We start from the raw sequence: 19,451 nt of genomic DNA on the forward strand, positions 1-19,451 counted from the left end.
ATTAAAGTTATTAGATTAGATTAAATAAATCTTTATTAATCCCTCAGGAGGGTTCCTCCGGGTTTTCACACAGCTGAATAAACGTCAAACAGAAAACTGATTAAACAGAAGTGTAAGATAGTCGAGAATTTACGTCAGCGTCCGGTTATATTTAGATAGCAAGGAGCTCCACCAAGAGAGCTCATGACGTAATTCTAAAGGCGAGATCGTCACAGTCACTCACTACTGGCCTACCCGGCTTTCGGAGGACCCGGCCCACTTAGACCACAAAGGCCGGGTCCACAGGTGGATGCAGCCTCTGAATTTGGACAGCCCCAGCTGGGGGACAGTAGGCTAATAACGGTGACATTTAACTTACTTTAAAAAAAATTTGTATATGTGTATGCATATGTATATGTATGCCCCTCCCCTTCTTTTTTGAATGTCTCCCTAATTCTGAGGTCTCAAGGTTGGCAAGTATGCCTGCAAAGATGACTCACAATTTAATAAATAACTATAATCAAATAAAATTTGATTCACACACTACTGTTTTCTTTCATTCCACATCTTTTTAAGCTACTTTAAATATGGTTACACTAAAATCTATAAAACATTTTGTGTTCTCTTCTACTAATTTTAATGCCACAGTGGGGATTTATTTAGCATTAATCTTGTTTCATTCTACTTTTTAGACATCCGTCTCCTCTCTGCACAGTATATTTTTCTAAGTGTTGACCTGTAGGAGAGTCCAGCCGTCCATCATCGATGAGGTCGTTCCACAGACTGAAGCAGGGTCCCTTTGGACTGAACGCTGTTTGGTGGCTGATCTCCCTGTCAGACTGGTAACGTGCACACAAACACACTCTTGTTGGCAAATCTAAAGATTAATACTCATTAATACCAACAGATTACATTTCCAAACAACAGAGACTATTGTTAAAAGTCCAGAGTTCATTCCCAGGGAAATACTTGTACGCCTAGTTAGCACAAAAACCTTCTTACAGCTGCTAAAAATCATACCTGCTCTCGGGCTGCGATGCACAGAGTGTAAGGGTTCACTGCAGTACAGTGATGAAGTAGGACCCCAGACACCGCCTCCCCCTCCTTCTCCAGGTGAAATGGTTCATTCCAGTGTCCGACACACTTGTCGTCCTTTTGTCCTGATCCGTTGACCATGGTAAACATAATCGAGACATCAAGATCGTACTCGTTCTTGTTCTCTATGTCCCACACCAATACTGCAACTGGGAGACTTGAGTCCTGAGAGGATGTAGATGTAGATGATGAGTTAACCTTAACCTTAACACATCAGTATTATTCCTTATTAGAACATATAATCTGCTAATGAACATCCTGTTCATCCGTCTTTTTATGCGTGGTTTCACTGTGCAGCACCTGTGATCATCCCTGTTTGTTTTTTTATAAATACCGTGGTGTGGTATGGTGTAGTTCAGCAGTCCCCAAGCTTTTTTGTGCCACGGACCGGTTTAATGTCAGACAATATTTTCACGGACGGGCCTTTAAGGTGTCGCAGTTAAATACAACAAAATAAAATGATACGACCAAGATAAAAACTGTATTTTGTAAATATAATAATAAGCACAAATTCACTGTGTAATTGTGTAACTTTATTAGCAGCGTCCTCCTGAAACACGCCAACAACACTGAGAGTAACATCCTCTTCTCTGAGCCTTAATGCTCTCTGGTCGCTATGGTATCATTTTGAAATAAATATTTACACAAGACACACAACTACAACACAGGAAAGACCGAGGGAAACAGAGTTAACGGTAAAAACTCTGAAAACCATAAATTTCCCACCCGAGCCTCAAGTCTCACGGCCCAGTACCAAACAACTCACGGACCGGTACCGGCCCGTGGCCCGGGGGTTGGGGACCGCTGGTGTACTTGATTTGTTGGGTAATAGTGGACTTTTTTTTAAGCACTTTAACGGCAGTTTACCAGCTTTTTACCTTGTAAAAATTACAAATTGAGTGCAATAAAGGAGGGAGTTCAACTGTAGGTTACCTGATAATCATGAGGGATGACTGGGGAAATCTGTCTGCAGGTCAGGGTGACGTTCTGTCCTGGCAGGTCGTAAACCGTCCAGGCGCGAGGATACAAGGCGTGATAGAAGGCGTACTCCCCGCAGTAGCCCCAGTTCCAGCCTTGTAATGTAGGTGGACGCTCTACAGATAACACCTGCTGGTAAACAGTTTTTCCTTCACGACGCAAACACACAGTGAACTGTGAACACAGAAAAATGAGAAGAGGGACATGTTGACAGATAATCGTTTTATGGTATGTCTTTGGAGACAAAACATTTGCACAGTCATTACAAAAAAAAAAAAACTCAATTTGTTCAGTGTTGTAGGCATTAGCCAGAGATGCCCAAATGTAAGCTATTAGTAAAGCCATAAAGTCTTGATGAGAAGCTTTTAAAACCTGGAGCAAATACACCAAACCTTTTAAGCATTTTTAAAATCAGGTTTGACTGATTCTACGAGTGCAGTTTGTTTCCCAGTGACCACTGAAGTTACAGCTCAAATATTTTTCTCATGTCATCTAAGCAAGGAAGTGCTTACTTTGTCTGCCTTGTCATTCTACATTGTGATATTTCTCAAGGCGAAAGTGCTCCCAGCTGCCATTTGCACACTGAGATGAAGACAACAATAGTGCTCGTGACAATAAAAACACGTGTGCGGGTTGTTCCAGTACCGTGGAGTCACACCCTCTCTCAAAACATTCTAGCTCAATGTAGTTACTGCATGAGAAAATGGATTGTACAGCTTTTTATGTTTTTATGATATCTACACCAGCTGATAAGCAGGTACTTATTTGTAAACTGAGACTCTGCCAGCAATAGGAGGAAATTATTTTCTGACTTCCAAAGAAACAAAAATGCATTGTAATCCAATTTGTTTTTGTTTTTTCAGTTCATTACAGAATTCATCCTGTCATGTCAGCCACTGTAATCACCTGATTGGGTATGACTGTTTTGTAGTGGTACATCCCAGGATTAAGTTGCCATCTGCAGAACTCCCCCCTCCAACCTCTTGTGATGGTACCTCCTCCAATGCCGCCAAGTGGAGCACCTGTAAATCAGAGAACAGAGTCAACATTGCAAAAACTGCATAATCCTAAGCAGCATGACAGGAAAGTCTACAAACACACTGGTCGCTCTCCGTGAGGTTGCAAAGTATTTCCTACTGTGAGACTTCAACAGGTTCTCAATGATCCCAATTTGTTTGCACACTATTGATCATGATTATATTTAAAGTAAACAGAACTGTGTTTTATGTTAAGATTTATCATAAAAAAGTTGCAAAAAAAATTTGAGCCTCAGTCTGTAAAAACACTCACCGTAGATTTGGCGTAAGGGTTGGGCACCAAACATATCAATGAATGGAGCCTTCTTTTCCACCTGCGTCTTCTTGTACCAAAACTTTAGATACCTGGATGAACACAAGCAACAGGAATATCTAGAAATACTGAGACACTGATCTGGTTTTGTTGAAGAGCATTGATTGGGAATGCTTTAACAATCAGAGATTTAGAAAATTACCAGGTCAGTCACATGAGCACGCCTTTTCTCCTTGCTCGTTTGTTTTTGTGTTAAAGGCACCTTTTCAGCCAAAGCTGAATCAAACAATTTGCACACACCAGCATGCTGTGAGAAAAAAAGAGAGTTGTGCAACTGCTTAACGGAAGTGCCTGCAAAGGTAGTCGAAGTGACAGTTGGATTCTAGCATGTGTAAATGTGTGGGTGGGCCCCGCACTTCCTTTCAAGCAAGAATACATTGTCAAATAATTAGGCCACGTTACAAAATAATTCAAACTGCTTTCAGAGCCTGAGAGTTGAGTCATTAATCTGTTTGCACTCTGATCTAAGATCTATAGCACAAGACTGTTTGTTTAGCACGAGCCTTCGTTACATTTAACATACATTTAGATATAGGCATCTGCAGTGGCAGTCATCAAAGAATACCTTTTTAAGCCAAAGTGGTGAGCCGCAGAGACCCCGATGATGGGATGTCACACAAGTTGCAAATATGAGTTTTTTAGCACAAAAGACCACCTCAGTTCTTTGTCATAAAGGTTAATGTTTTACATCGTTATGATGTCAGTTTAGGTGGTCTTTAATATAGGAAGTTGTTCATTTAAAATCATTTTCCACAGTGTGTGTCTTTTCTTCTATCTCCCTCCCCTCAGCCCAAATGGTCGCAGCAAATGACTGCCCCGCTGAGCCCATTCCATTTCAATTCCATTTTATTTATACAAAGCTAAATCACAGCAACAGTTGCCTCAACAGGCGAGTTATACTTTAAGGTAAAGACTACGATAACAAAAAAAAACAAAAAAAAAATCATATGAACTCCTATGAGCAAGTACTTTGGCAACAGGACTGTTTTGAAAACACGGACTGGAGCGTGTTCGAACATCAGGACCTTGAAGAGCACACAACATCAGTGCTCTCATATATTAACTTCTGTGTCAACAGTGTCACTGTGGACAAACGTCTCCGGGTGTATTCCAACCAGAAACCCTGGATGACTAAAGAGGTCCAGGTCCTGCTGAAGCAACGTGACACCGCTTTTAGATCCGGTGATGGTATGCAGTACAGTGCAGCCAGATCTGAGTTGAAAAGAGGCATCAGAGAGGCCAAGGCAGCGTACAAGAGAAGGATCGAAGACCACTTCAGCACCAAAAACTCACGACAGGTATGGCAGGGAGTTCAGCACTTAACCAACTACAAACCTGGCAATACCACGTTGACTGAGGGTAACGCGGAGCTTGCGGAGGAGCTGAACCACTTCTTCGCACGCTTTGAGGTGAAGGGACCAGAGGCAGCAGCAGCAAAAACATCGGACAGCAGCAGCAGCCCAAGCCTCATAGTGCAGGAATATGAGGTGAGGCGCACACTGAGGGCAGTAAACCCCAGGAAGGCCGCCGGACCAGATGGGGTAACCGCAAAGGTCCTAAAAGAGTGTGCAGACCAGCTGGCTGGGGTCATCACTAAGATCTTCAACACTTCACTGTCCCAGTCCTGCATCCCGCCGTGCCTAAAGTCAGCCACAATTGTCCCACTGCCAAAGCGTACTAACATTAGCAGCCTCAATGACTACCGACCAGTTGCTCTAACACCTGTTATAATGAAGTGCTTCAAGAAACTGGTCCGACGTCACATCATGTCCTGCCTGCCACCCACACTTGACCCGCTCCAGTTTGTATACAGAGCTAACAGATCAACTGAAGATGCCATTGCTACAACGCTCCACACCACCATCTCTCACCTGGAAGTGCAGGGCCGTTACGCCAGGCTGCTCTTTGGTGACTTTAGCTCTGCTTTCAATACGATACTCCCGGACAGACTAATAGTTAAACTGCTGGAAATTGGACTTCCTTCCACCACCTGCCGCTGGATCAGAGACTTCTTCTCAGACCGTGTACAGAGAGTTAGAGTGGGGCCTCATCTTTCCTCAGCCCTCAGCCTCAACACCGGCTCTCCACAAGGCTGTGTACTGAGTCCCCTACTGTACACTCTGTACACACATGACTGTGTTAGTTCCCACCCAGACAACACAGTCATCAAGTTTGCAGATGATACCACCGTGGTGGGGCTCATCTCAGGGGGAGATGAGACGGCATACAGAGCTGAAGTTCAGAGGCTGTCAGATTGGTGTGCAGATAACAACCTGGACCTCAATACCACCAAGACAAAAGAACTGGTAGTTGACTTCAGAAGGAGGAAGTCCGAGCTGCAGCCTGTCAGCATCAACGGGGAGTGCGTGGAAAGGGTCTCCAGTTTCAAGTTTCTGGGTGTGCACATAGACACAGACCTCCAATGGAGCTCTAACACCTCTGCGGTCTTAAAGAAGGCCCAACAACGTCTCCACTTTCTGAGAATCCTCAGAAAAATGGACCTGAAGAAGGAGCTGCTGACCGTCTTCTACCGCTGCTCCATTGAAAGTGTGCTGACATATTGCATCGGTGTGTGGTTCTCCAGCTGCACCACAGCACACAGAAAGGCACTCCAGAGGGTCATCAACATGGCCCAAAAAATCATTGGACATCCTCGTCCCTCCCTGAAGGACCTGTACAGCACTCTGTCTCAAGAGGGCACGCAGCATCCTACGGGACTGCACACACCCAGGACACCGGGTGTTTAAGCTGCTGCCGTCTGGCAGGAGGTTCAGGCTGCTGAGGTCCCGAACAAATAGACTCAAGGACAGCTTTTACAACAGGGCAATAGCCCTGATCAATGTAAATAGCTGACCTGACTGGATACCTCCCTGGACTTTTTAGGGGGAGGTAACAATGTTTAAAACAATAACAATAATATTTATATTTATAACAAGGTGCAATAATAATTAATGTGCAATAATAACAGTGTGCAATACACATACACTTATTCTTCTTTTTTATACTAAGTTAATATACTGTGTTGTGTTGTTTGTTGCGTTGTGATGTGTCATATCGTGTCGTGTTGTGTTATATGTAGTGCCGACGTAGGACAGTTTTTCCAATTTCATTGTACTACTGTACTATGTATCTAACAGTGGGGAGAAAAAACTCTTTTCTTTATCAGGAAGAAACCTCGGGCAGAGCCAGGCTCAGGGAGGGGCAACCATCTGCGGTTATTGTTTGCAGTCAGGTGAGCTATATGAATACATTTTTAATTGAATTACAAACAACACTTGTGCAGCATTAAAATAGGAAACAGACCAGAATTATTGTTAAGGTTTCAGCCACAGAGAGCTTTCTACTTGCTGTGAGGAAGATCCTGTGCAACAGCAGAACTGCTGTGCATGACAGTGTAGTTCCAAACAATAACTTCAGAGCAGAGTTCAAACCAGAAATGGTCTATCAATACAGCTCCAGTCAGGGTGAAAAGGATTTGTTAAACAATGTTATTTGAAGCTACAGCAGGGTAGGCCATTGTCAGGATTTTGTTATTCTGTACAAAAGCAAACAATGGCCAGACTCTGGTGCAGATCTATGAATGCAGACCAGTCTGTGAACCTCAACCTAAGCTGTGTGAGCTCAAACGGGCATCTTTTCCACAGTGAGTCTGAAAAACAGTCCACTGTGTCACACAGTGTGCCAATTAAGTTGTAGGGAAACTAGCTAGCTTTTCTTTTCTTTCCCAAGTCAAGGAGCAGTCCTAATGACTGGTGAGCCTCGCAGAGTCACTCTGACAGACACATACTCCTTCGTCAAGGCACATTGTCAGGATTTAAACAGTACCACAGCTGGCTGTACAGTCCACTAAAGCTGCAGAATGTACTACTTTGCATCTCAGATATCAGCAGGTTTCAGAAAAAACAGTCACTACAGGCGTTGAAGGCCAGGCTGGATATTTCTCTCTAGGTGGAGGCAACATTAAGAGCATTAAGATCATGTTTGTGGGATGGTGAATGCTTAACCTCGCTCGCTGCCTTTATTGCTACAGAGGTTTTAAAGTCAAAGAGCCATAAATGACATGCACTTTGAACTTGGCACTGACCTGGAACCAGAGTTGACAGACCATAGGAAAAGAGGTTTAACTACTATATTTATTAACACAGGAAACCCTTAGAACATTTTGCATTACTGCTGAACTTGTATGTATTGCAACAAAAAAGTTCAACTTATGTAAATAAGATTTTTGTGAGCATCATTTGGGATTTTGCTCCAGAGTAAACTAAACTGATGGGCTGGGAGCACTGCAGAAGAAACTAAAAAAAATGGACTCCTGCAGCTGGCCGTCTTGATGCTTAATTTTCAGAGAAGCACCAGTAACATTTTCAGGTCAACACTGCACTTGCAGGCTTGCGCTCAGGTGTGATCTGAGAAACGTGACACTATAGTCTGATGCCTCCCATGGCTCTCCACCATGTTAACATGAATATTGTAAAGTGAATAATAAAAAGGCTGGCTGCATTGAGGTGTAACATGAAGCAGGCAGGGTGTGCTGAGAAAAAGATCTAACCTGACTCCAAGGCCGATATGCCCCCAGATGTTGGCCAGAGAGACGTCTTTTGCTTGAAAGGGCTTTCTCTTCTCCTTGAACTCGTGCGCCAGACAGATACGCCAACCTTCCTTGGGCACATTGTATCCCATTTCCTTGGAGACATACCTGCTCATGAGGTCTGCTGTGGATTTCTCACTCCACTCTGAAGTCATTTTGCAGACTTTTAAACAATGACAATGAAACTTCAGGTCTTGAAACACTTACAAGCAGGGAGTTGCCAACAACTATTGTAGCCAGAGCCAGCTTACAGTGCCTTCACCACGGACCAAAACCACTAATGTGGTAGTCAGTCACAGGTTTCAGGAGTAATAAAAGCGCCGGTGTCATTCCAGTGGGTTAAACCTGTTCTCCACTGATAAGCTCTTAAGGCTTGCTCAATGAATGAATCCAAATTTAAGTTGGAAGTTCCTGTGCCATTCTTTAGTTGTAGCATTCATCCAGTGTTTTCATATCCTCATGGGCGTCTTGATGCAACCCCCCACCCTTTGATTTCTGTTTTGGTCGACCCCCTCCCCACCCACTCCTCAGCACTGAGTCCGGATGTGGATATGCAGCTGTCAGCACCGACGGATGGGTGGATGGATAGCTGACGGCGAAATACCAGCAGAATTTTTTAGCCGGAACACCTAAGAACAGAACAAAAAGCAATGGTTAAAATGCGGCAATCACATTTACACTGTGCACATTCAGGGGGCCAACATCAAGTAACAGCCGGTTAGCTGCAACGCCGAAAACACACAATATAATCGCACCTTAAACGGTGACCACGGAACGCCTCTTTGCTTTAAAGCCGTGCAACAGAATGCGACTTTACAAGTTAGCCCGCTTCTAAGAGCAAGAGACGCATAAAAATGAGTTTGAAAATGCCAGAGGGACAGCGTTATCCATATCCAGACTCGAGCGGATCTCAGTGAAGTGCCTGTAGCTTCTGCTAGCTCGGCGCCCAGTATGCAAAACCTTTTTGCCTGTCATAGATATCGAGAAACCTTTGCCCCTTTCGTTGTCTATCAGGCATCAATATTCTCAAGCCACGTTCTGATAGCGCCCCTTTTTTTAAACTCGATAGCGCCAAGCTTCAATCAGAGCACTAACTTTTTATTAGATCTAACAGAGGAAGCGTTAACTGTTACGATTACACGGAGTAATAAATAGCAGTTAATAATGCCTGACAAAGCTGACTCTGGGTATAGTAGGAACGAGAGTGCAAGCCAAAAAAAAAAAAAGCCTCCGGTGGAGACCATGCCATTTAGACGGAAAAGGGGGAGTGGAGTCATTCTGGTCTTCAACTATTCATTTAAGTTCTACTTGACACTGTATGCATGGTATAATATGAATATGAAATTCAACAGAATATTCAAAATTTTTGTCTGTTATAATTTAAAACTTTCAACATAAATTCTACAAATCAAAGATTCTTTGTAATCACTGAGTTTACCCCTTCCGTATATGTTACCATAGCAACGTCACACACTCGCTTACTATATTTTTTAATATATCCAAATTTTAAATAACGTATTATTTTAAAGGTAATCTTAAAATATCGTACGAAAGGAAAAATATATGTATATATATTCTTATATGTTCTTAATCTTATTTCTGTTTCCCGTTGTTCGTGATTGGTAAAACAGCACCGGAAACAGAATGTCTACGTATTTTTTTTTGTTTACTGTAGCCAGCTGGAATGCTAGCTAAGTAAGCTATGCTCGGATTGGCATGAATTGAGAAATTTGGTATACTTTTATTCAAGAAGTGTATTTAGGTTTCTTCGGGGAGAACATTGCGTATTTGCTTTGCCGCAGTATCGCGTGAAGTGAAGGTATGTGATAAACTTGTCCTTAAAACTACAGTCATTAGCAAAGAGGGCCAACAAGTGAAATTCATACTGGCTGTATGTAGGTCAAACTGTAACGACAAAAAAAGTACATCAGATAGAACTGCAATGTGCTCACGATATTATCGTTTACGTTTTTCATTTTCTAAAGTAGCGTTGTCGGTTCGTAACGTTATAGATGATCGAGGTTGTGGCCTCTATGGCCCGAGGCTCAGTGTTTCTGGCCGGGGAGCTCATGGAGTGTCTTGTAACTTTCACCAACCCGATGTCTCATCTTTCCACCTCGGCGAGCAGGTAGGATTTTACAAGTTTGCTCCTTGTTCAATGAGATTAAAAATAAGGGAATATCAGCCATGTGTTATTCTTTGTTTTGACTGTCGTATGTTAATATGCGGGCTTTTAATTAGAGTAGGTTTTGTTTTGGCAAGATTTACAGAAAAGGATTCTTAATAATAACACGTTTCTGATATCCTGCTGTTAGAATATTTTGTAATCTAAATGATTTCTTTATTTCCTTGGGAAGTATAGAGAAGGTTAGAAGGATTTACACGTCTTCTGGAAGGATCTAGAAAAAGCGTGCGATGGTGGTGAAATATATGAGGACAGCAAAACAGTGGTGAGGTGTGCAGTAGGAGAGACAGATGGATTCAAGGTAGGGGTAAGATTACAACAGGGATCTTCTCTGTGCCCCTTCTTGTTTGCAGTGGTGTTGGTCAGGCAAGAGTCCCTGAGTACTGAGGTGGTGGTATGCACTGGAGGGAAGAAGAATGAAAGTCAGTAGAAGCAAGACAAAATGCATGTGTGTGAATGAGAGGGAGACAGATGGAAAAGTGAACATTTAAGGAGACAGGTGAGTGAAGGAGCTTAAATTCCTGGGATCAACTATCCACCCAGGCAGGTGGAAAAGAGGAAGACCTTAGAGGAGATTCATGTAGTGAAGGAGGAGGGTTGGGTTAACAGAGGATGCTGGAGATGGGGTGAGGTGGCGGCGGGTGATCCACTGTGGTAACCTGTAAACGGAGCAGCTAAAACAGGAAGGAGTTGTTTTTTTTTATTTCACTTCTTTTAACACAGTTATTAGGATTTATATGGTGTCTTGTGACCTAGTGTTGTTGGTAGACTGTAACACAGAGGACACTGAAATAATTGTACCCTTGTGTAAGCCTTGTTGTCTGATTCTGATTTTTGTTCCAGTGAGATGCTGGCATGGGCCAGTGCCCAGATCCACTGTCAGTTTCATGCAAGTGAGAACAGAGTAGCCTTGCCGGCTCAGGGCAACAAACAGGATGTCCAGGCTGAGAGCGAGACTGTGCTCATCCCAAGCAGAGGTAAGAAATAAAATATGAAATCTAAGACTGGCAGAAATAGTATAAACTTATCTGGGTTTCCCCAATCTTATAAACAGTACATTTGCATATTGACACCACTTCAGTGGATGTATGGGTCATACATCCAACTGCCTTACAGCCATGCAAGGTTCACAAGGTGAATTTAAAAAAGAACATCCCCAATACTGGATAAATTTGCTGCTGTGTCTGCTAACAAGTCTTCACACACAATGAAAAGTAGCAACATATTAGTAGCCTTTTTTCCATAGCTTTCTTAGTGTGTAATACATTTAACATCTCCTGCTTTGTTCTCCAGGAGAACGAGGGCAGTGTGTGCTGGACACTCCTCCTAAGATATTATTCTGCGACCTGCGCCTGGACCCTGGAGAGAGTAAAACATGTACATGTCTTTACATTTGTGGGAAAAAGTTAACAATAATGTGAAGTGAAATATCTACACTGCTGTTAAAGAATGAAACACTTAACACAATAATGATGAGGTTTCTAGATGGTTTCCCATACATAGCATTATCTCATTTGTGTGTGTGAGACTCAGTCTTGCAAACATTGTCATTCTTTCACAGACTCATACAGTGAGGTTGTTCCCATTGATGGGCCTCCCAGTTTCCGTGGTCAGGCGGTGAAGTACGTCTACAAACTGACCATTGGCTGTCAAAGGGTCAACTCGCCCATCAAGCTACTTCGTGTTCCCTTTAGAGTGTTGGTTCTGCAAGGTGAATGGACTTTTGACCGACTCTGGCTTTCATTTTACAGTTGTAGCCACAGAGAAACAGGGGTTGAAAGATCTTTGCTTCGGCTGTAGTATAATATTAGAACGACAGCAAAACCAGAGAAGTATTGGCAAAAAAAATACTGTGGATATAAACTTTTGTTGTGGTCTCTTAACCAGGCATGTAGATTTTCATTTTTCTCTGGACAGCAAAAAGAGTCTGATTATGTCACAGTTACCAGAGCTCTTTGCTTTATAGAAAGTACTTAAAACGTTGCCAAGAAAATTGACTTTAAAAAATGAGAATCTTTTATCTGATGTTGGTGTTTTTTGCATGTACCCACATAGGCATGCCAGAGCCTCCATTTCCCCAGGATGAAGAGGTTTGCCCCTCCAACCCTTTCCTGGAGGAAGAGGAAGTGAGCCGCAGGGACTCTCGGCCTTTGGAGAGAGCACTGGACATGTTAATGGTCACCACCTCGAGGCGCTACCCCCGTGAGTCGAATTCTCTGCCCTTCTGCTCTTTGCAGGAGTTTAAACTCTAGTTTGTGCAAATTGTTTTTAACGTAAGCGTCACCCCTTTTTTCTTTGGGAATATTTTGACAAATTAAACTGTTTTCTCACTATTTTAGTTGTTACATTCACATAAGCGTGTACATCTATAAAATGGTGGCTTCATTCGGTACCTGAAAGGCAAAAATAAAAGCAGCAGATTCTTTTTGTGTCTCCACATCTGATGTGTGTGTCTTTGTTTTTTCCAGATATGTTTAATATCACCAACATGCGTGGGAAAGTAGCAAAGTTCTGCATCTTTAAGACTGTTTACAGACTCGGGGAGGACATCATCGGCACGTTTAACTTTTCAGAGGGAGACATTCCCTGCCTGCAGGTGTGTTTGCTCTACAATTTTCATACGATGCACTTTCCAATTCAGTCACCCTTTGAATTTTCTCTAAAGCTGTGTGTGTGTGTGTGTGTGTGTGTGTGTGTGTGTGTGTGTGTGTGTGTGTGTGTGTGTGTGTTTGTGTTTCAGTATTCAGTGAGCCTTCAGAGTGAGGAGGAGATCCAGCAGCAGTACCAGCGTAGACCAGGACAAACTCCCAGTGTGACTGGACACGGGCGACATCTGGAGTCTTGCCTCCACACGGCCTTCAGCCACTTCTCTCTTCCCATACCCCTGAATGTCACGCCGGGTTTCAGCAGAGACATTGGTAAGTCACTCAAGCTGAATTATGTCTGACTCACGGCTCAATCATATCTCAACAATTACTTGTAGATCAGTGTCATACAAACTAAGTAGGCATAGTTCATCAATTGCCTATATAAGCTAAGCACAATTCCAGGTTCCTACTATCATTAGTTTTCTGAAAAAAATTTCAAGCGATGAATGTCAGGATGTTTTTAGATGTTTTCCTTGCATACATTTTCAGAAGGCATCTAAAAATGACATAATCTTGAAAAGTCCTTCAAACTTTTCTGAGTGTCTGTACTATGGCTCCATATAGACTCTCAGTAGTGTGGATGAAGTTCAGATAGAATGAATGTCCTATTGCTGACAGCAGATTCTGCAGCACAGGCCTGTAGAAACATAGTTTTGCAGGTAGAGGACTTAGATATTGTAGCTTCTCATATGCAAGGCACAAAATATGGTTCAAAATAAGTAAAGGATTTCATAAATACATTGCAGCTGTGACTACAATGTAGCTTGCCATCGCCAGTGTGTGAATGTGTGTGTGAATGGGTGAATGACTGAATGTAGTGTGAAGCGCTTTGGGGTCCTTAGGGACTAGAAAAGCGCTATACAAATGCAGGCCAAGGATTTCATAAATATTAAAGTTTGAATAAGAAAGTTTCATCTAAATCGAATACGATATTCCCCTGGTATGACACCACATCCTAAACCCATATTAACCTCTTTCAGAAAGCGTGAGTTTGTGTTAGCCATATCAAATAGATGTTCTCCATCATTTTCGTATGTAGTTTTCAAAATATTCATATTTATGTATGACAGCCAAAGATTATAATAAATTCTAATACTTGTAAAATTTAATGTTTTTAAGATAAAGGGGCTAAACTTCACCCAATGCTTCTTACTTACTTCTCACTCATAATTTGTAGCAGATGTTCCAAGGCAGTATTTTAACGTTTTTATTAAAGTACCGGCCAGGCTTCCCAGATGAAGTGTGAGTTTTCATCCATTATTTGATGGAGTGCAGGATAAAATGATCAGTTGTTATGCACGATGCACATTTTGTTTCTGAACCAAAACAACACCCTGTGTAAGCTGGGCTGAGTCATAATCGGGCTGATGCTGTGTAGTCTGAACCTGGATAATGACAATATCAATTACACGTAAACTCAATGTGCTAACCACAGAAGAGAAGGACACAAAAACCAGTGTGGGTTTACAGTGCCTTAAGGCAGTGACTAAATTTTAATAAAAATGATTCACACCTATTAATATGGAAAGTTTTACAAGCATGTGGGTGACGAGCATTCCTTATTTTTCCTTGTGGCTGCACACTAAGAAATGTAGGAACGTGCCGGCAAAAGAGTAAAAAAGGACACGACCGGGAACATCTACACATAAACCTAGGTACTTTTCATAGAATGTATATGAAAAGAAAATTACTTACTCCGGCTCTTTTGTTTATTTAGTGACCCTGAGGTGGCGCCTGCACTTTGAATTCGTTACTGCCCGGGAGCCTATGGAACCGCCCACTGTCCTGCAGAACCAATCAGAGGTCACAGTGTGGGCTGGGGCGGAGCATGTGGATGTGGACACCTTCAGCTGGAATCTACCGATCAAAGTCCTGCCCACCAACCCGGCTTTGGCTTCCTACGTGTCCCAGTTTACAGGGACCAACACCATTACCATTTAACGTGTGTGTGTGTGTGTGTGTGTGTGTGTGTGTGTGTGTGTGTGTGTGTGTGTGTGTGTGTGTGTGTGTGAGTGAGAGAGAGAGATGTAGATGCACATTTCAAGAACAAAGACTCTCCTCCGATGGTTAATCAGAGCTTTTTCTTTCATCTGGAGCAAAACGCTCAATCAAGATGTAAGAGAAAATTAAAAGCGTGACTTAAATCTCTGTCATTTCTTCATGTAAACAACACTTTTATTTGGAGGTTAAATGAGTTACAGCAGCAAACAGGTCAAACTGAACAGACATTTATATTAAAGTACATTTATATATTTACAGAATGTCATCAGTGGGTTAATTAAAGATAGCAGTTGGATTAATATCAGGATCTTTGAACAAAGAAACACTTAACGGTTTGATGTTATTTAGCATTTTAAAATCCTGTAAACTTAAAAGGAGTTTCATAAGAAGCTCAGCTGGGATTAGACAAGTTGCTAACTGATATAAGCGTAAACAGAAATTAAAATGCTTCTAAAGCAGGCAGGGACCTATATTTTCTACATCTGTTAAGACTTCAAATTATTTTGTGTAAATTGCTGCACATTTGCTTAAAAATTGCTAAGCATCATATTCCCTACATGAATAATTCATATACTGAAGATGAGTAATGGTTATGGATATCTAACTGTAATGAGTATCGGCTCCATGGGCAGGCAGAGTGGCGGCAGAGTTACTCAGTGCTAGTTGCGTTCCAGCCTTCGAGATGCTGCTGCAGCTGAAGCGATCCATGGCTCGGGTCCTTGTTCGCTTGACCCGGGGAGCAGGGCAGGCGGGGGTCAGCTGACTGGACTAGAGACACTTTGCAGGTCACTTGCTCCACCTGCACTTCACACCATGCGGGGAAATCCACCGGCCGATGCACTCTGGGCAGTAATTAAGAGGAAGGTAAAGCGTGTCAAACCTTCTTTGCACTTCTCACTTCACGCTTTAAAATGTAAACTTTTTCAGAATCAGAATCTCATTTTTATTGTTATTTTTGCCAAAAGCACAACGATATTATATGCGGTCCCATTCAGTACAAAGAAAGCAATCTAAGTACTCATAAAATACAAAAATAAAGAGTTTCTAACAAATAAAGTATAGAGTAAAAATAGAATCTAAAAACATAGATATGTACATATCTATGTGTGTTTGAGTCAGAGATTGCACAGGTTAGTGACATTCTTGCTACAGCCCTGGGATATTTTTTTGGGTACCCACAGAAAACTCGAAACACTTTGTCAAATCTGAATATTTTTATGTGCCCAAATGAAAACATGTAATTTGTTTTATTGAAAAAAAAAAACAGAAGCTTATAAAAGTTGTGATAAAATGTAATTAGAAACATTAAATATGACCATATTTGGCTTCTAAAGCATTACCTAAAATATTTAAAAGTATCTGCAAAGTAAGGCGCAGCCACCTGTGATTTACAATAGTAACACTAGAATAATATCAGTAAAAAAAAAACACACAGACAAGATTCCTGCAGACTAACAACATCTGGTGAAACTGCTGTTCCACCATGAAAACAAAGTCACTCAGTCTCTTTAAACCATGCGGTTTAGAAAATGTTGGCATCTGGACACCAAATCACACCGTCTGTTTGTGTACTCACGTCTCACAGCAACCGACCCCAACAGGGTGCAGACAGGTGCATTGCATGCAAGCGTTGTCCATCCAGGTTTCACCCAGTGAGTAGTGCCTCCCCTCGTACACACACAGAGCTGGACGAACACATGGTGGGGGGAAGAGCTCAAAATAATACATTTTTTTATAAACTGATGGGTTTTTTTTAAAGGTAAATGTTTGGGGTTTTTTTTTAAAAAGGGTTATAAAGAATTGGATCTCACCTCTGGAGCTGAAGTGGCACTCCATGGGTGCAGCAGAGCCACCGCTGGTCCACAGAAGAAACCCTACGGCTCCAAGCAACAAGTGAACCCTGAAGAGCTCCATCTTTATCACGTCTGGTCAGCTTGTGATTCCGCTTCTCCTTTTCTTCCCTCATTTATATGCTTTGAGGGTTCATGACCATGGCGTGGAGGTGTGGCTTGCACCGTCATGTGGCCCACAGACTTGGCTGTGGAGAGTGTCAGCGGTGCCATCCGTTGGGAATGAGGAGGTGGAGGTGTTGTGTAGAGGGGAGGGTAAAGTTGTATCTTGGCACGCTTTTGGCACTCTGGAGATCTCCTCGATGCGCTTCAGCAGGCATGAACCTCCGAAGTGTTAGAAACAATGACACATCCACGCGGTGACTAAGAGAGGGAAGGGTAGCAGAGAGGTGAGATGGAGGGCAGAGAGAGAGAAAGAGCGGTTACGTCCAAGGAGAGAAGGAGGTGGAGAGAGAGGGCGATGGAAATGTAAAACATGATTCATCATCATTCAGCCTCCCTCTTGGTTTTTGTGAGGATCACCGCACAGCCCCAGAAAATGTGCCGAATATAAATTTTAAATATATAATCATGATTCTGCGAGGTGCTTTCAGCTCTGGCAGCTACATATGTCCATAGTGTCCATATGCCACAACTGTGTGTCGTTCAATGCGGTCTTCTCTCTCCATGGTTGTTCTGCTTTTGAATGGTTCTTCCTGTTATAAGGAAGTTTTTCCTTCCCACTTTCACCAAACTGCTTGCTTTTCGGGAATTCTTTGATTCTTGGGGTTTTCTCTCTCATGTGGTGAGGTGTTTACACTACAATCTAAAAAGCGCTTTCAGGTGACTGTTTTGTGAACTGCTACCATACAAATGAAATTCAATACTGAAAGGAGTCTAAATGTAATCAAATTAAAAGGGAAGGAATGAATTGTCAGATGTGGGAACAACATATGTGAATGTAGATCAAGGGCTTTTGTAGATTTAGATTTCTTTTAATCTGATGTAAACACTTACATGGGACTTTGGATGATAACATATTTCCTGCTATATGATGGAAGTATGTTTGGGGAGTGTCTCCGAGAGACCAGGAGTTTAATGAGCCTAAGGCACAATTCCAGCTTCAGTATCAATAAATGATGGATACTGAAAGCTAAATGAGAAAGACGTACACATTTCTTTTGGAGGGATTTTTTATTGGGTTTAGTTGATTTTTGGGAGAATTAATTAAGTAACAGTTTGTGGAAAGTGGAGGGACAGTGGGAGACTGGCCATCCTAACTGTATCATAATGAAAACCTTAGTTACAGCTGCTTACAATTTCTAATTATTTGTCATTTAAACCTAAATTCTGTGTTGCAGAGTTTATTAAAAGAGTGTGTGTTAATGTAGATGTTGGCTGTTCTCACTTTTTCCTGATTGCTTCCTTAGCAGGATGTGGAGCAACATAGGGAACAGAGCTCAGTCATCTTGATTAAGAACCCCCAAGGGGAAACGGGTAATGATGATGACGGATTTTATTATTTCAGCCTGTCTCTTCTGGAATTTTTGTTGATATTCCGTCTCTCTCCAGTAAAATGAGCCTACCATAAAAATATGAAACTGTTCAGCAGGGGATCAAATAATTATTTCCCCACTGTAACTAAGCTAACATTTAAGAAAAAGATTTGACTGAAAAAAAAATCCCAAAAGGTCCATGTCAAATCATTTAAACAACAATCAAAGATAAAGTTTGAACTGCTCCTCTTATCACAGTTGGTCACTGGAAACATGTGTCTTCATATTCATAACGTCTGTAATGCAGACAGGTGTATTTCTTTGTTGCCCGGTTCTTTTGCAATTTTTCATGGATTGTTCATCCAAGGAAAATGGCGTTAAGTCAAAAGTTAAATATGTCATCTGAGCATATGTTGCAGTGTGGTATCAATCCACACGCCAACAAAACCTTATCTCATCTTCTTCCACTTGTTTACTATCTGCAGGCTGAGCTCGAGGTCATCGGAAAAATCCTCTCATGCCTCTCACAGGAGCCCCCGGGGCCCTGTAACATGGCGCTTTACATGCCTTCTCTCTATAGTTCAAGAGTGTTGATAGGTCTCCCTGATCGACCAAGGGTGCTTCTTCTTTCACTCAGTCCAACTCACAGTTGCCTCTGTCGGGCAGCGCAGAAGACTAAGGTGTCAGTCAGGCTACGTAAAGGCCTGATTGAGGTCAGTATTTAGATGCAGATGTTTTTCCATAGTTCAGCCTGGGTGGCGGAGACCTCCTCGGAGCCTATGGGGTCCCATATGCTGGCAAAGAGTTCACAGCCTGATCTGACAAATATGTTGTCGTCAGTGCTGATGGAAAGGGAGGACCTCTGAAAACAAAAGATTTTCCTGTCACACACCTCTCGTCCTTCATGGATATGCACTTAATTGGGTACAAGTGTTTTTTAATTGGGTTGGGAAAAGTTCACAGAGCATGAAATCCTTGTCTTTAGCATCGTCAGTGTTTCACAAGTGGATTGTTTGTATTGATTAAATGGAAAAAAGCTAAAAAAAAAAAAAAATCAAAGGTGCATCAGTCTCTTTTTTCTCATTTTTAAACTAAAATTTACACTAAATACTTAAAAATTTTAGTGAATATCAGATTAGAAATAGACAAAAGTAGTAGTAGACAAAAATGGCCACAATAGATGGGAATAAAGTCGTAGCCCTTCCTCAACGGTTTTCAGATGAAAACTGTAATCAATCAGGTAAACATAAAGGTGCTGGGTCACCTGCACTTTACACCTACAGGAGCTGCTCAGGCACAGAA

General features: G+C 42.0%; 3 protein-coding genes across 11 annotated transcripts in view; 1 reads left to right on the forward strand and 2 right to left on the reverse strand.

Annotated features, from left to right (window-relative positions):
• gba2 (glucosidase, beta (bile acid) 2) overlaps positions 1 to 9,346 on the reverse strand; it is an 18,992-nt gene extending 9,646 nt beyond the window's left edge. The window contains exons 1-7 of one of the 3 annotated variants that reach the window (XM_086279568.1): positions 9,237 to 9,346; positions 7,952 to 8,619; positions 3,343 to 3,434; positions 2,959 to 3,074; positions 2,008 to 2,226; positions 1,000 to 1,239; positions 716 to 818 (exon numbers count right to left, since the gene is read on the reverse strand). In XM_086279568.1, coding sequence (XP_086135694.1) covers positions 716 to 818; positions 1,000 to 1,239; positions 2,008 to 2,226; positions 2,959 to 3,074; positions 3,343 to 3,434; positions 7,952 to 8,145 — 964 coding nt within the window. In that variant the 5' untranslated portion in view covers positions 8,146 to 8,619; positions 9,237 to 9,346. Of the gene's footprint in view, positions 1 to 715; positions 819 to 999; positions 1,240 to 2,007; positions 2,227 to 2,958; positions 3,075 to 3,342; positions 3,435 to 3,544; positions 3,650 to 7,951; positions 8,620 to 8,745; positions 9,203 to 9,236 lie in introns of those variants that run through there. The other 2 variants (XM_086279576.1, XM_086279586.1) reach the window with 2 other exon arrangements.
• A 174-nt stretch (positions 9,347 to 9,520) lies between these two features.
• rgp1 (GP1 homolog, RAB6A GEF complex partner 1) lies at positions 9,521 to 15,103 on the forward strand. 7 transcript variants are annotated; one of them, XM_086279640.1, is made up of 11 exons: positions 9,522 to 9,809; positions 10,003 to 10,118; positions 10,348 to 10,440; positions 10,529 to 10,674; positions 11,019 to 11,152; positions 11,469 to 11,552; positions 11,737 to 11,886; positions 12,231 to 12,377; positions 12,644 to 12,771; positions 12,916 to 13,093; positions 14,541 to 15,099. In XM_086279640.1, exons 5-11 carry the CDS (start codon positions 11,023 to 11,025, stop codon positions 14,762 to 14,764), a joined length of 1,041 nt encoding a protein of 346 aa, XP_086135766.1. In that variant the 5' UTR covers positions 9,522 to 9,809; positions 10,003 to 10,118; positions 10,348 to 10,440; positions 10,529 to 10,674; positions 11,019 to 11,022; the 3' UTR covers positions 14,765 to 15,099. The 7 variants fall into 7 exon arrangements, with proteins under 7 accessions (XP_086135736.1, XP_086135766.1, XP_086135745.1 ...); XM_086279619.1 differs by lacking the exon at positions 10,529 to 10,674 and having other exon boundaries at positions 10,348 to 10,476; positions 14,541 to 15,102; XM_086279659.1 differs by lacking the exon at positions 10,529 to 10,674 and having other exon boundaries at positions 10,348 to 10,482; positions 14,541 to 15,101.
• msmp1 (microseminoprotein, prostate associated 1) lies at positions 14,980 to 16,803 on the reverse strand. Its single transcript, XM_086279668.1, has 3 exons — positions 16,636 to 16,803; positions 16,401 to 16,509; positions 14,980 to 15,666 (listed from the first exon to the last, which is right to left on the reverse strand). Exons 1-3 carry the CDS (start codon positions 16,736 to 16,738, stop codon positions 15,474 to 15,476), a joined length of 405 nt encoding a protein of 134 aa, XP_086135794.1. The 5' UTR covers positions 16,739 to 16,803; the 3' UTR covers positions 14,980 to 15,473.
• Positions 16,804 to 19,451: the final 2,648 nt, after the last annotated feature.

The sequence above is a fragment of the Aulonocara sp. 'chitande type north' Nkhata Bay genome, linkage group LG3 (genome assembly GCF_057382095.1).
Source record: "Aulonocara sp. 'chitande type north' Nkhata Bay isolate Kocher_YH1m ecotype deep benthic linkage group LG3, A_spYH_male_GT1.1, whole genome shotgun sequence".
Lineage (NCBI taxonomy): Eukaryota > Metazoa > Chordata > Actinopteri > Cichliformes > Cichlidae > Aulonocara > Aulonocara sp. 'chitande type north' Nkhata Bay.

Excerpts from the sequence above, each read along its gene's own strand:
- rgp1 (XM_086279610.1), top strand. The coding sequence starts at position 10,003 with ATGATCGAGGTTGTGGCCTCTATGGCCCGAGGCTCAGTGTTTCTGGCC. Across the intron at positions 12,378-12,643 it reads CACCTCGAGGCGCTACCCCC|ATATGTTTAATATCACCAAC; the intron begins GTGAGTCGAATT and ends TGTTTTTTCCAG. Across the intron at positions 13,094-14,540 it reads GGGTTTCAGCAGAGACATTG|TGACCCTGAGGTGGCGCCTG; the intron begins GTAAGTCACTCA and ends TTGTTTATTTAG.
- msmp1 (XM_086279668.1), bottom strand. The coding sequence starts at position 16,738 with ATGGAGCTCTTCAGGGTTCACTTGTTGCTTGGAGCCGTAGGGTTTCTT. Across the intron at positions 16,510-16,635 it reads GTGCCACTTCAGCTCCAGAG|CTCTGTGTGTGTACGAGGGG; the intron begins GTGAGATCCAAT and ends GTGTTCGTCCAG. Across the intron at positions 15,667-16,400 it reads GGGGTCGGTTGCTGTGAGAC|AGTGCATCGGCCGGTGGATT; the intron begins GTGAGTACACAA and ends ATTACTGCCCAG.